Below are 16,699 nucleotides of genomic sequence, written 5' to 3'. Positions count from 1 at the left end.
TCATGGAGGATTGGTTACAGAACCCTTCATGGATGCGAAACCCATGGATATGGAGGGCCAACTGTATTTTCTAATTTCCATTGCAATTTCTTCTTTGACCCATGGGGTACTTAAGAATGTGTTGTTTAATTTCCACATATTTGTGAATTTTCGTTTTCCTTCTGTTAGGGATTTCTAACATCATCCCACTGTGGTCAGAGAAGATACCTTGTGTGACATTTCTTTTAAAATCTATTGAAACTTCTGTTACGGCCTAACATATGGTCTATTGTGGAGAATGTCCCACGTGTACTTATGCATTTGTATTCTTCTATTGCTGGGTGAAATATTCTATAAATGTCTGTTAGGTCTAATTGGCTTATTATGTTGCTCAAGTCCTCTATTTTGTTAATCATCTTATGTTGAGTTGATCTATGCATTATTGAAATCAGGGTATTGAAATCTCCAACTATTCTTGTAGAACTATTTATTTCTCCTCTCAATTCTGTCAATTTTTGCTTCATATAACTCCCGAGGGGCTGTTATTAGTTACATAAATGTTTATAATGAAACTTCTATTAATATATAATGTCCTTACTTCTTGTAATCTTTTTGGATTTAAAGTGTATTTTGTTTGATATTAAAATAGCCACCCCAGCTCTCTTAAATTTGCATCTTTTCACTTTCAATCTATTTGTGTCTTTGAATCTAACATGAGTCTCTTGTAGACAGTATATAGTTGGATCATGTTTTTAATCCATTCTGCCAATCTCTGCCTTCTGATTGGAAAATGCAATCTATTCATATTTAAAGTACTTACCGGTAAGGAAGGACCTGCCATTTTGTTATTAGTTTTCTATATGCCTTATAGATTTGCTGTCCCTCCTTTCCTCTCTTATTGCCTAACTTTTGTGTTGTTTCTTTTCCTTTTGAATAAAATATTTTGATCCCTTCTCATTTCCTTTTACATATATTCTATAGATATTTTCTTTGTGGTTATCATGAGGATTACACTTAACAAAAACTCTGCTCTTATACACCTCTGTTCCCCACTTTCCGTTACTGATGTCATAAATTACATCTTTATACACTATATACCCAACAACACAGATTAGTAATTTTTTAATGCATTTGTCTTTTAAATAACATATAAAGTAAAAAATGGAGTTACAAATTAAATTACAACAAAACTCTTACCAAAGTTCTTTCTTTCTTCAGATGGCTTCATGTTACTGTCTAGTGTCCATTCATTTCAAACTAAGGACTATCTTTAGCATTTCTTGCTGGGCAGATCTAGTGGTAATGAACTCTTTCAGATTCTTTTTTTTTTTTTTTGGTATAAAGACTTTATCTTTTAGAGGAGTATTAGGGTTACGGCAAATTGCGTGAAAGGTATAGAGAGCTCCCTCATACCATCTGCATGCCTTGCTCCCCACACAACAGCCTCCCCCACTATCAACATCCAGCACATCTCCCATCAGAGTGGTACATTTGTTACAACTGACAAACCCACACTGACACATCATAATCACCCAAAGTCCATAGCTACATTAGCGTTCTCTCTTGGTGTTGGACATTCTACGGGTTTGGACAAATGTAAAACGAGATGCAGCCATCATTATAGTATCATACACAGTATTTTCACCTCCCGAAAAATCCTGTGTTCCACCTGTTCATCTCTCCCTCCCCCCAACCCCTAGAAACAACAACTGGTCTTTTTATCACCTCCATAGTTTTCCTTTTCCAGAATGTCGAATAGTTGGAATTTTACACTGTGTAGCCTTTTCAGATTGGATCCCTTCACTTAGTAATGTGCATTTAAGGTTCCTCCATGTCTCTTCATGGTTTGATAGCTCATTTCTTTTTTCCACTGAATAATATTCCATTGTCTGAATATACCACAGTTTATCCATTTGCCTACTGAAGGATGTTCTGGCTGCTTCCAAGTTTTTTCAATTATGAATAAAGCTGCTTTAAACAGCCATGAGCAGGTTTTTGTGTGGACATAAGTTTTCAGCTCCTTTGGGTAAGTACCAAGGAGGGCGACTGCTAGATTGTATGGTAAGAGTATGTTTAGTTTTGTAAGAAACTTCCAAACTGTCTTCCAAGGTGGCTGTACCATTTTGCATTCCTACCATCAATGAATGAGAGCTCCTGTTACTCCACATTCTCACCAGCATTTATTAGGGTTGCCAGTGTTCTGGATTTTCGCCATTCTAATAGGTATGTAGTAGAATCTCACCATTGTCTTACTTTGCAATTCCCTGCTGATAATATGATGTGGACTATCTTCATGTGCTTATTTGCCATTTATATATCTTCTTTGGTGAAGTGTCTGTTCGTCTTTGGCCCATTTTCTAATCAGGTTTGTTGTTGTTGTTGAGTTTTAAGAGTTCCTTGTATATTTTGGATAACAGTCCTTTATCAGATGTGTCTTTTGTAAATACTTTCTGCCATTCTGGGGCTTGTCTTTCCATCCTCTTGACAGTGTCGCTCACAGAGCAAAAGTTTTTCATTTTAATGACGTCCAGCTTATTGATTTCTTCCTTCTCAAATTTTGCTTTTGGTGTCATATCTAAAAAGTCACCACCCAATCCAAGATCAGGTAGATTTTCTCCTGTTATCTTCTAGGAGTTTTATAGTTTTGTGTTTTATGTTTAGGTCTGTGATCCATTTTGGGTTATCTTTTGTGAAGGGTGTAAGATCTATGTCTAGACTTAATTTTTGCATGTGAATGTCCAACTGTGCCAGCACCATTAGTTAAAAAGATTATCTTTGCTCCTTTGTCAAAGACCATTTGACTATATTTACATGGATCTATTTCTGGGCTCTCCATTCTGTTCCATTCATCTATTTGTCTATTTTTCCACCAACACCACACTGTCTTGATCACTGTAGCTTTACAGTGAAGGCAGGTAGTATCAATTTTCTAACTTAGTTCTTCTCCTTAAAAATTATGTTGGCTATTCTGATAAAAAGGAACAAAACTGGGTTATTTGTGGATGGACCTAGAGTCTGTCATACAGAGTGAAGTAAGCCAGAAAGAGAAAAACAAATATCATATATTAATGCATATATGTGGAATCTAGAAAAAATGGTACAGATGAACCTATTTGCAGGGCAGGAATAGAGACACAGACATAGAGAATGGACAGGTGGACACAGGGTGGGAAGGGGAGGGTGGGACGAATTGGGAGATTAGGATTGACATATATACACTACCATGCGTAAAATAGATAGCGGGAACATGCTATAAAGCATAGGAAGCTCAGCTCAGTGCTCTGTGACGACCTAGATGTGTGGGATGGGGGGGTGGGAGGGAGGTCCAAGAGGGAGGGGATATAGGTATACATACAGCTGATTCACTTCATTGTACAGCAGAAACTATCACACAGTGTAAAGCAATTATACTTCAATTTAAAAAAATAAATAAACAAAGGGAAAAATTAAAAAAAATTTTTTTTAAATTATGTTGGCTATTCTGGGTCTTTTGCTTCTCCATATAAATATAAGAATCATTTTGTTAATATCCACAAAATAACTTCCTGGGATTTTTTATTGGAATTGTATGGAATATGTAGATCAAGTTGGGAAGAACTGACATCTTGACAATATTGAGTCTTCTATCCATGAACATGGAATGTATCTCCATTTATTTAGTTTTTTTATTCCTTTCATCAGAGTTTTGCAGTTTTCCTCATACAGATCTTGTACATATTTTGTTAGATTTATACCTATTTCTTTTGGGGGGGTGATAATGTAAATAGTATTTTGTTCTTTTTAAAAATTTTATTTATTTATTTATTTATTTATTTATTTATTTATTTATTTTTGGCTGCGTTGGGTCTTCATTGCTGCGCGTGGGCTTTCTCTAGTTGTGGCGAGCAGGTGCTACTCTATTGCGGTGCATGGGCTTCTCATTGCAGTGGCTTCTCTTTGTTGCAGAGCATGGGCTCTAGGGGTGCAGGCTTCAGTAGTTGTGGCACATGGGCTCATGCAGGCTCAGTAGCTATGGCTCACAGGCTCTAGAGCACAGGCTCAGTAGTTGTGGCACACAGGCTTAGTTGCTCCGTGGCATGTGGGATCTTCCCGGACCAGGGCTTGAACCTGTGTCCTCTGCATTGGCAGGAAGATTCTTAACCACTGTGCCACCAGGGAAGTCCAACAGTAGTTTGCTTAATTAATTTCAAATTCTACTAGTTCATTGTTGTTACACAGGGAAGTGATTGACTTTTGTATATTAACCATATATCCTGCAACCTTGATGTAACTGCTTATTAGTTCCAGGAGTTTTTGTTAATTATTTATGACTTTTTACATATACAATCATGTCATCTGTGAACAAAGACAGTTTTATTTCTTCTTTCTAATTCAATATGTCTTTTGTTTCCTTTTCTTTTCCCTCAGGCTTTGTTTATCTCTGAATGTCTCCCTCAATTTTGAAGGGCAGTTTTGTCAGATAAGGAATTCTCAGTGGATGGGGTTTTTTCCCCCCAGCACTTTGAATATATCAGTCTGCTGACTTCTGGCCTCGGAGAAACGGCCTGATACATTTACTAAGGACCTCTTGTATGTGATGAGTCTCTTCTCTCCTGCTGCTTTCAGGATTCTCTCTTTGTCTTTGGTTTTCAACAGTTTGATTAGTGTCTTAATGTGAGTCTCTTTGGGTTTATCCTACTTCAAGTTCATTAAGCTTATTAGATTTATAGATTCATGTATTTCATCAAATTGGGAGCCACTATTCTTTCAGATATTCTTCCTGCCCCCTTTTTCCTCTTTTCCTTCTGAGATTCCCACAATGTGTGTATTGGGCTAGTTCATGTGTCCTACAGATCCCTTAGACACTGCTAGTTTTTTCTTCTTTCTTTCTATTCCTCAGACTTGATAATTCAAATTGTTCCATCTTTAAGTCTACTGATTCTTTCCTCTTTCTTCTGTTTGATGAAATCTGCTTTTGAGCCTTCTGGTGTATTTTTCATTTTAGTTATTGTATTTTCAGCTCCAGAATTCCTTTCTGGTTCCTTTGTATAATTTCTATCTCTATTGATAATCTTGTTTTCTTCATACATTGTTTTGCTATCTTTGTCTATATCTTCCTTTATTTACCTCTTTGAGTATCCTTAAAACAGCTGTTTTAAAGACTTTGTTTAGAAAGAATGGAACCCAGGCTTCATCAGGTACATTTTCTGTCATTTAATTTTGTTCCTTCAAATGGCCCATACTTTCTTATTTCTTTGTAAGCCTTGTGATTTTTTCGTTGAACAATGAAGATTTGAATCTTATAATGTGGTAACTCTGGAAATCAAATTCTCCCTCTTCCCCAGGGTTTGCTGTTTTTCTTCAGCTATTGTAGGCTGCTTCTGTGCTGGGATAAGCCTGAGGTAAAAGCTTAAAGTCTCCTTAGGTTTTTTTCCACATCTTTCCTTGGGCATGGGTGGTAATTTTCTAAATTTCCCTCTATTAGTGGTTGTTTTTGAAAAAAAGAAAAGAAAAAAAAAAAAAGGACATTCAGACAGTGGGGATGAAACAATGGCTACCGGACTCTGTGTCTGTACCTTGTTGACCAGAGGCAGTTAGCAGTCAACACAGAACTCCAATATTTGGAGGACAAGGTCCTTATTGCCTACTTTGGATCCAGCAAGCCACACCAGAGGTGTGGGTTGCCATCTTCCCAAATGCCTGTCACAGGGCTGGGGCAATGGGAGATGGCCACTACTACACCAAAGGCTGATATCAACGAATATTAACAATTTACCAGACACGCTTTCCCCTGGAAGCTTTAAGTGTTCAGATAGACTGTAGAGTTCCAAAACAGTCAATGCAGGGGCTTCCCTGGTGGCGCAGTGGTTGAGAATCTGCCTGCTAATGCAGGGGACACGGGTTCGAGCCCTGGTCTGGGAAGATCCCACATGCCGCGGAGCGGCTGGGCCCGTGAGCCACAATTGCTGAGCCTGCGCGTCTGGAGCCTGTGCCCCGCGACGGGAGGGGCCGCGATGGAGAGAGGCCCGCGCACCGCGATGAAGAGCGGTCCCCGCACCGCGATGAAGAGTGGCCCCCGCTTGCCGCAACTGGAGAAAGCCCTCGCACGAACCGAAGACCCAACACAGCCATAAATAAATATAAATAAATAAATAAAATCAAGTAAAAAAAAAAAAAAAAAAAACTTTAAAAAAAAAAAAAAAACAGTCAATGCAGACAGTTTCTGCTGATACAGTTGTTGTCTAAGTGGTGAGACAGATTCCTGTTCCTTCCCATTCTGCCATCTTCCTGACATTACTCTCCTTAGTGGTTATTTTTTTTAATGTAATTTTTTTTATTGTATTCTGAGATGTGTCATCATTTAAAATCCTGCATAACTCAGTTAATCAATTTTTCCAAATGACCAATTCATGATGTTACAAATGCATGCATAGACAAAAAGAGCCATTCAAAGTGGAAGAAGTCCAATGGCTTTTAATGTAACAGAGTATGAAAAATTCACTGAGTAGAAGAAGGTCACTTATATATGGTTTAGATTCTACACTGCAACTAACTTTTAAAAAATTACCACTTGTTCAGCTTTAGTATAATATCAAAGAAGAATACCTACAATTATCTGAAAAGGCTATTAAAATACTCCTTCCTTTCTTGGATTTTATTCGTCTACTTCAACAATAAAAAAACAAATTATAAGATTGAATATAGAAACATATGAGAATCCAGTTATCTAATATAAAGCGAAAACATTAAACAAATATGCAAAACTTTAAAACAATGCCACTCTATTCAGGAATTTTTTTGTTTTGAGAAATATAATTATATTTCATAAAAATATGTCATTTATGTTAATATGTAATATGTTTATTATTGTTATTTTAAATGAATAAATATTTGTTTTCAGTTTTACTTTTAAACTCAATTCAGTTTAATTTTTTATTTTTACATTATATAACTCCCATAAACAAAAGCTCTTTGAGGTCCTCAATAACTAAGAGGATAAAGAGGTCCTTAGACAAAAAGGTTTGAAAACTATTTCACTAAACCATATCACTTTTGATGGTTAAAATTCATTACAAACAGAATGAGCCATGAATTTGAATTCATACCTAGATCCGTCATAGAATTCTATGCTCAATGAAAATATCTTTCAAAATGAAAAAAAAGAAACCTTTTCCTGATAAACAAAAGCTAACAGAATTCATTGCCAATAGACCTGCGTAAGAAGTGTTTAAGAAATGAAGAGCACTGCAAATGGTAAAAATGAGAATACATTTAATATTCCTTTTTTTCATGTTAATTGTTTTAAAAGGTAATTGTCTAAAGAAAAATAATAACAAAATATAGCAGAAAGGACGGTAGGAAAAGGAACTTTACTGCAGTAAGGTTCTTATCCTATATGTGTAATGATATATTACTTGAAAATAGATTATATTTTAAAACGTATATTATAAACCCTAGAAGACCAGTAAAAAATAAGAGATACAACAAGAAGACAATAGTAGAGATAAAATAGAATCATTACAAAAACTAAGCTGATCCAAAAGAAAGTAGGAGAAAAGAACAAAGAACAGATGAGACAAACAGAATATAAGACACTGCCAGCACTGACATTAATGTAGATGGTCAAAGATATGACTGCTTACAGTGGGGGAGGCAGGGTATGCAGAGGGTACCGGGAGCTCTGTGTACCTCCCACTCAAGTCTGCTGTGTAGCTACAGCTCCTCTAAAAGACAAGCTGGCAAACAAAATCCACCCCTCATTATTGTAACTTCATACTTGCCTGTCATCTCTGAATTAAGCTCCAGAAAGGCAGGGACTGTACCTGCCTTGTTCCCTGCTACATATCAGTGCAACATTTTTCACCATTATCTACTGATCTCTAAATATACTGCTCTGATAAAAATAAATAAATAAAAGAAACAAACTCTCAAAATGACTTAGAATACAAAATAACTATTCGTATACAATAGGTGTGCAAGAACATATACACATTTTATCTTTTAAGGAAAATATATCTAATGAGAACAAAATGTAAAAGAAACAAATTAACATCCCTGGAAAGACATACTTGGAGATTTTCAGATCATGATACACTCTCTAGCTTTTCTTTGAATAAAACTAACTAATCCTTCCCTTAACCAGTCAAAAAACACTTTTTCCTAAAGCTCATTTTCCAATTAGAAAGCTGATCAGATCATTAGTCTGAAAATATCTATACAAACACAAGATAGGTTTTCAAGAAACACAAAGCAATTAGTAAAATCACCTCTGCATCCACTCTACAGGACAAAACATAACCATACTTTTATAATGCACTTAACTGGCATTGTAAAAGGTTTGCTCTGTCATCTCTTTTGAGGTAAATAATAGTCTTTCTTTTTTAAATTAAAAACTAAAAGACAAACCACTTACTGCTAATAACCAGCTAATCTAAATTATTTCCCCCCAAAGGAAAAATTCCAATATATTAATGTGTTTTATTTCCATATCCTTTACGTAGTTTTGCGTAGATTGTTTAGCACATTAACTCACTAAGAACCTACTATGCTACGAAAAATCTGGAATCTTTCCAAAGATAATAACTTTAATAGACCTAAATATTTTTAATCGAAGAGCACACATTTGTGAAAATTACTTTAAAAGGGAAAAAAAAACCCAACTGTCCTACTGAATTATTCCTTAATATACTTATTATAAAACTGTCCCACTTATTTCCCCTTCTTTGGCTTCTTTTTACTATTTTCTTGTTCTATTAATTTGCTAACATATTAATTCTTAAATGTTCCCAAATATCTAATTAGTACTGTTTTCAACAAATTTAAAATCAAGAACAAAGCAATGTTTGACAAATACGGTACCTGACAGAGGATGCTCTTGGCCCGTGATCTCTGGAATCCATTACCCAACCAACATGACACTCGAGAGGGGGATTTGTACTATGTCTTGTTTTTCTCTTTCTTGGACTCTAAGGAAAAAGAAGTCAAACATTGCAATTACCTTCAGTAGTGTGAACCTCACAAATCAGTTAAAAAAAAACCTCTGACTGTAAACCAACTCAAACATTTTCATATGGTGGATGACACATTATGAAATCATATGAAGTCACAAAACTCAAATATGTCACATACAAGTTACAAAACTTCACAAGGTCCTTTGCTAGGTTTCAACACAAGGATTCAAAAAAATACAACTTCAAATGATTCCTCATTACACCTTCTGATCGTCTTTAATTAACACTACCCATTGTAAAGAAGTTATTCCTTAACCTGAGAAGACATCGCTATGGTAAAATATCATTTTTTAATGAATTCTTGCAGTCTAAAATATACATTATTTTTATTGTGATAGAAACTAAAAAAGTATCATTTTGTAATGTTGAAGTATACAAACGGCAGGCTTTATATTCCTGGTGTTTTGCGTACCTTTACATCAATGGCTTTGGGTTCTTTAACAACAGGATAAAATCTTGGTGTTTTGTTTGGATCTTGTAATCCAGGTGTTCGAGGTGTTTTGGGTGTCCTTGCAGGATAAATTCTAGGAGATTCTGGAACTGCTGTGGGTAATGAATGGGCCATTGTTGCTGAAGATATTTCTGAAACATCAAACAACTTCTGAGCTAATTCATCAGTCAAATCTGCAAAATAAAAAGCTGTTAAAAGGATTTAGGTGCTAGAAAAATATTTTACTTTGAGAACAAGGATAATTCTGAAATTCTCTATTCTCAGAGGATTTTTTCATCAGAAATATTTCAAACATATAAGAAAGAATTTTAAAAAACCACTTGTCTACGTATCACCTACCCTACTAAATTTTAATTTTCCTTTATTTCTGACTTTTTTTTTAAAGAAAAATATGCTAAAGACCACTGTGTAAGCTTTCCTAATCCCATTTTGCTTTTCCTCCTCAGAGATAACCAGGCTCTTAAATTTGGTATTTTTATCTATTATTGTATATATATAATAATATTATTTTGCATAATTAACTTTATATAAGTGGCATCACACTATATTATCATTTTGCAGGCTTTTTCAGTCAGCATTTTGTTTGTGACAATTATTCAGGTCTATTCATATGGCTTTGGCTTATTCATTTTCACTGCAGAATATCATGCTGTTATACACATATCAAAATTTATTCATTCTCCTGAAGACATCTGTGTTACTTTCAAAGTTTTGGTATAATCAATAATGCTGCAATGAACATTGTTGAACATGTATCTTTATACAGGTGTGAGCATTTCTCTAGGGTTTATAGCTGAAATGGAAATGCTGAGTCAAATGGCATGTGCATCTTCTGACTTACTAAATACTGATTGTCAACCTGCTTTCTACAGTTGTTTCACCAATTTATACTTCCAGCAGCAGCATGTAAATGTCCCAACAATTTAACATCCTGGTCAAGGTTGGGTTTTGTGTAAACTTTTAAATATTTTTTCCATTTCATGGGATTTAAAAGGTATTTGCACTTCTTTGGTCATTAGAGAAGTTGAGCATATTTTCATATAGTCATCACTCAGTTTTCCCTGTCGTGAGCTTGCCATTTATATCCTTTTGATTATTTTTCTATTGGGTTGTTTTACTTAGTTTGTGAAAATCTTAAGATAAAATACTAAGTAAGCAAGCAGATGAATCAAGTAGCATTGTCAAAAATGCAGGCTCTATTTCTATGTGGTTTTTCTTCAGACTTATCAACTTCTTTTGATTCATACAATAACCTTTTGTTCACTTGACAGATATTATTGAGTACCTACTACTATATGCCAAGTACTATTCTAGAGGCAAGTTTGTAAACTCAAAAAGTGAACTTACCACTCTAAGACCTAATCTCTCTGTGTTGACATTTTCCCTCCTAATCCATTTTCTTTACTGTTGCCAGAATGATTATTCTGAGGAGCAAATTAGGTCATTTCACATTTCTACTTAAAAATTTTCAGCATTTCCCTGTTGCCTATAGGAGAAGTATAGGCTTTTTATCACGGCATATAATACTTTCCTGATTTTGCCTCATCTATTGTCATTCTCCACTTCAACCTTGGTGCCCCAAATAGCAACCTACTTGTTGTTCCTGTTTTCCTGCTTCATATCTTTTCATACGCTTTTTCCTCTAACTAAAAGTCCCTTTCCTTCATCTTTTTACACCCAGTTAGACTCATATCCTTCCTTTAATACCCAGCATAAATGTTGCTTTCCCTGGGAATGCATAGCATTCCTTAAACATCTTCTGTCAACAGAATTAATCAATTCTTTATTTGTACCACCTCTGCATTTTATCCATTTATTTTTAGATTTATTAAATTAAAATTTATTTTCTTACATATCATTCCATTAAATGCTAACAGTAAGTCTCAGTGCTTCCCTGAAAGCAAGGGCCAAAATCTAATGTATGTATACCAGGCTGTACAACTGTGACTAGAAAAAAGTATATCCCCACCCAATGACTGATAAACTTAACTGAATTGTGTTAATGCTGTTTTTCTGTATAGCAAAAAGATACACAATATCGGGGGTTAAAAGTAGGAGCATACATTGAAAAATATGGTAAATCCAGTGCCCTTGTAAAAGAAATATTCAAAGATCTAGGAGCAGTAACCACCCAGAAAGTAAGCTTCCTAGCATCTAGATTATGGTCTCTAAATTCAATTTCCCACTGATCCAGTCTCCTTAAAAACAAAAAACAAAAAAAACAGTCTGAAGCACAAAGTATTATACGAGCCTAGGAAATCTTGAGCCAGAAAGCAATGAAGTTAAAAATGAAAATATTAGCATAGTTCATGAAAACATAGCAGCAAACTTTAGGGGACATCACCAGTGAAAACAATGACTGAACTGGATTAAGCACATCAAATAAATAAACTCCATGAGTTCATAATGATACTTAAAAACTTAATCATATCTCTGAGTTGTTAGGGCACCAACTCATTATTCTGAAAATGATAAATTGAATACAGAGAAATAAACAAGAATTTATCCTTCCTTTCTTGTAAAAATTGAATTCCAGAGTAAACGAAGAGTTGATAAAAAAAAATTCTTCCTTATAGAATTCTAGGTTAAGAAATACAGAAGAGATTTTTTTTTTTAATTCTTTTTTTTTGTTTGTTTAAAATGAAGAATTTTGGATGATAGAGAAGATGGCGGAAGAGTAAGACGCGGAGATCACATTCCTTCCCACAGATACAGTAGAAATACACCTACACGTGGAACTGCTCCTACAGTACACCCACTGAACGCTGGCAGAAAACGTCCGACCTCCAAAAAGGCAAGAAACTCCCCCCGTACTTGGGTAGGGCAAAAGAAAAAAGAAATAACAGAGACAAAAGAATAGGGACGGCACCTGCACCAGTGGGAGGGAGCCGTGAAGGAGGGAAGGTTTCCACGCACTAGGAGCCCCTTCGCGGGCGGAGACTGCGGGGGGCGGAGGGGGGAAGCTTCAGAGCCACGGAGGAGAGCGCAGCCACAGAGGTGCGGAGGGCAAAGCGGAGAGGTTCCCGCACAGAGGCTCGGCGCCGAGCGGCGCTCACCAGCCCGAGAGGCTTGTCTGCTCCCCCGCCGGGGCGGGCAGGGCTGGGAGCTGAGGCTCGGGCTGCGGTCGGATCGCAGGGAGAGGACTGGGGCTGGCGGCGTGAACACAGCCTGAAGGGGTTGGCGTACCACAGCTAGCCGGGAGGGAGACCGGGAAAAGGTCTGCAGCTGCCGAAGAGGCAAGAGACTTTTTCTTGCCTCTTTGTTTCGCTGCGCGCAAGGAGAGGGGATTCAGAGCGCCGCCTAAACGAACTCCAGAGAAGGGCGCAAGCCACGGCGATCAGCGCGGACCCCAGAGACGGGCGTGAGACGCTGGGGCTGCTGCTGCCGCCTCCAAAAAGCCTGTGTGTGAGCACAGGTCACTCTCCACACCTCCCCTCCCGGGAGCCTGTGCAGCCCGCCACTGCCAGGGTCCCGGGATCCGGGGACAACATCCCCGGGAGAACGCACTGCGCGCCTCGAGCTGGTGCAACGTCACGCCGGCCTCGGCCGCCGCAGGCTCGCCCCGCCTCCTCCGTACCCCTCCCTCCCCCCGCCTGAGTGAGCCAGAGCCCCCGAAGCAGCTGCTCCTTTAACCCCGTCCTGTCTGGGCGGGGAACAGACGCCCTCAGGCGACCTACACACAGAGGCGGGTCCAAATCCAAAGCTGAACCCCGGGAGCTGTGCGAACAGGGAAGAGAAGGGGAAATCTCTCCCAGCAGCCTCAGAAGCAGCGGATTAAAGCTCCACAATCAACGTGATGCGCCTGCATCTGCTGAATACCTGAACAGACAACGAATCATCCCAAATTCAGGAGGGGGACTCTGGGAGCAGGAGATATTAATTCTTCCCCTTTTCCTTTTTTTTGTGAGTGTATATGTATATGCTTCTGGGTGAGATTTTGTCTGTATAGCTTTGCTTTACAATAGCTTTATTTTACTTCACTATATTATAGCCTCTTTCTTTCTTTCTTTCTTTCTTTCTATTTTTTCTCCCTTTTACTCTGAGCCGTGTGGACGAAAGGCTCTTGGTGCTCCAGCCAGGCATCAGGGCCGTGCCTCTGAGGTGGGAGAGCCAACTTCAGAACACTGGTCCACAAGAGACCTCCCAGCTCCACGTAATACCAAACGGCAAAAATCTCCCAGAGATCTCCATCTCAACATCAAGACCCAGCTTCACTCGACGACCAGCAAGCTACAGTGCTGGACACCCTATGCCAAACAACTAGCTAGACAGGAACACAACCCCATCCATTGGCAGAGAGGCTGCCTAAAATCATAATAAGGCCACAGACACCACAAAATACACCACCAGACGTGGACGTGCCCACCAGAAAGACAAGATCTAGCCTCATCCACCAGAACTCAGGCACTAGTTCCCTCCACCAGGAAGCCTACACAACCCACTGAACCAACCTTAGCCGCTGGGGACAGATACCAAAAACAACGGGAACTACGAACCTGCAGCCTGTGAAAAGGAGACCCCAAACACAGTAAGATAGGCAAAATGAGACGACAGAAAAACACACAGCAGATGAAGGAGCAGGCTCAAAACACACTGGACTTAACAAATGAAGAGGAAATAGGTAGTCTACCTGAAAAAGAATTCAGAATAATGATAGTAAGGATGATCCAAAATCTTGGAAACAGAATAGACAAAATGCAAGAAACATTTAACAAGGATGTAGAAGAACTAAAGAGGAACCAAGCAATGATGAAAAACACAATAAATGAAATTAAAAATACTCTAGATGGGATCAATAGTAGAATAACTGAGGCAGAAGAAAGGATAAGTGACCTGGAAGATAAAATGGTGGAAATAACTACTACAGAGCAGGATAAAGAAAAAAGAATGAAAAGAACTGAGGACAGTCTCAGGGACCTCTGGGACAACATTAAACGTGCCAACATTCGAATTATAGGGGTACCAGAAGAAGAAGAGAAAAAGAAAGGGACTGAGAAAATTTTTGAAGAGATTATAGTTGAAAACTTCCCTAATATGGGAAAGGAAATAGTTAATCAAGTCCTGGAAGCACAGAGAGTCCCATACAGGATAAACCCAAGGAGGAACACGCCAAGACACATATTAATCAAACTGTCAAAAATTAAATATAAGGAAAACATATTAAAGGCAGCAAGGGAAAAAAAACAAATAACACACAAGGGAATCCCCATAAGGTTAACATCTGATCTCTCAGCAGAAACTCTGCAAGCCAGAAGGGAGTGGCAGGATATACTTAAAGTCATGAAGGAGAAAAACCTACAACCAAGATTACTCTACCCAGCAAGGATCTCATTCAGATTCGATGGAGAAATTAAAATCTTTACAGACAAGCAAAAGCTGAGAGAGTTCAGCACCACCAAACCAGCTTTACAACAAATGCTAAAGGAAATTCTCTAGGCAAGGAACACAAGAGAAGGAAAACACCTACAATAACAAACCCAATACATTTAAGAAAATGGGAATAGGAACATACATATCGATAATTACCTTGAATGTAAATGGATTAAATGCTCCCACCAAAAGACACAGGCTGGCTGAATGGATACAAAAACAAGACCCATACATATGCTGTCTACAAGAGACCCACTTCAGACCTAGGGACACATACAGACTGAAAGTGAGGGGATGGAAAAAGATATTCCATGCAAATGGAAATCAAAAGAAAGCTGGAGTAGCAATTCTCATATCAGACAAAATAGACTTTAAAATAAAGACTATTACAAGAGACAAAGAAGGACACTATATAATGATCAAGGGATCGATCCAAGAGGAAGGTATAACAATTGTAAATATTTATGCACCCAACATAGGAGCACCTCAATACATAAGGCAAATACTAACAGCCATGAAAGGGGAAATTGACAGCAACACAATCATAGTAGGGGACTTTAACACCCCACTTTCACCAATGGACAGATCATCCAAAATGAAAATAAATAAGGAAACACAAGCTTTAAATGATACATTAAACAATATGGACTTAATTGATATTTATAGGACATTCCACCCAAAAACAACAGAATACACATTTTTCTCAAGTGCTCATGGAACATTCTCCAGGATAGATCATATCTTGGGTCACAAATCAAGCCTTGGTAAATTTAAGAAAATTGAAATCGTATCAAGTATCTTTTCCGACCACAACGCTATGAGACTAGATATCAATTACAGGAAAAGATCTGTAAAAAATACAAACACATGGAGGCTACACAATACATTACTTAATAACGAAGTGATTACTGAAGAAATCAAAGGGGAAATCAAAAAATACCTAGAAACAAATGACAATGGAGACACGACGACCCAAAACCTATGGGACACAGCAAAAGCAGTGCTAAGAGGGAAGTTTATAGCAATACAAGCCTACCTCAAGAAACAGGCAACATCTCGAATAAACAATCTAACCTTGCACCTAAAGCAATTAGAGAAAGAAGAACAAAAAAACCCCAAAGCCAGCAGAAGGAAAGAAATTATAAAGATCAGGTCAGAAATAAATGAAAAAGAAATGAAGGAAACAATAGCAAAAATCAATGAAACTAAAAGCTGGTTCTTTGAGAAGATAAACAAAATTGATAAACCATTAGCCAGACTCATCAAGAGAAAAAGGGAGAAGACTCAGATCAATAGAATTAGAAATGAAAAAGGAGAAGTAACCACTGACACTGCAGAAATACAAAAGATCATGAGAGATTACTACAAGCAACTATATGCCAATAAAATGGACAACCTGGAAGAAATGGACAGATTCTTAGAAATGCACAAACTGCCGAGACTGAACCAGGAAGAAATAGAAAATATGAACAGACCAATCACAAGCACTGAAATTGAAACTGTGATTAAAAACCTTCCAACAAACAAAAGCCCAGGACCAGATGGCTTCACAGGCGAATTCTATCAAACATTTAGAGAAGAGCTAACACCTATCCTTCTCAAACTCTTCCAAAATATTGCAGAGGGAGGAACACTCCCAAACTCATTCTACGAGGCCACCATCACCCTGATACCAAAACCAGACAAAGATGTCACAAAGAAAGAAAACTACAGGCCAATATCACTGATGAACATAGATGCAAAAATCCTCAACAAAATACTAGCAAACAGAATCCAACAGCACATTAAAAGGATCATACACCATGATCAAGTGGGGTTTATCCCAGGAATGCAAGGATTCTTCAATATACGCAAATCAATCAATGTGATACACCATATTAACAAATTGAAGGAGAAAAACCATATGATC

At 37.6% G+C, this 16,699-nt stretch overlaps 1 protein-coding gene across 7 annotated transcripts in view; it reads right to left on the bottom strand.

Annotated features, from left to right (window-relative positions):
* LARP1B (La ribonucleoprotein 1B) overlaps positions 1-16,699 on the bottom strand; it is a 137,710-nt gene that overhangs the window by 14,831 nt on the left and 106,180 nt on the right. For 4 of the 7 annotated variants that reach the window (XM_028164009.2, XM_028164011.2, XM_057546818.1 and 1 more), the window contains exons 13-14: positions 9,382-9,608; positions 8,818-8,924 (exon numbers count right to left, since the gene is read on the bottom strand). In XM_028164009.2, coding sequence (XP_028019810.2) covers positions 8,818-8,924; positions 9,382-9,608 — 334 coding nt within the window. The remainder of the gene's footprint in view (positions 1-8,817; positions 8,925-9,381; positions 9,609-16,699) is intronic. The other 3 variants (XM_028164012.2, XM_007172365.2, XM_028164013.2) reach the window with 2 other exon arrangements.

Source organism: Balaenoptera acutorostrata, chromosome 5 (genome assembly GCF_949987535.1).
Source record: "Balaenoptera acutorostrata chromosome 5, mBalAcu1.1, whole genome shotgun sequence".
Taxonomy (NCBI): Eukaryota; Metazoa; Chordata; class Mammalia; order Artiodactyla; family Balaenopteridae; genus Balaenoptera; species Balaenoptera acutorostrata.
The sequence above is the reverse complement of the archived record's forward strand: the minus strand, read 5'-3'. Positions and strand labels throughout refer to the sequence as shown.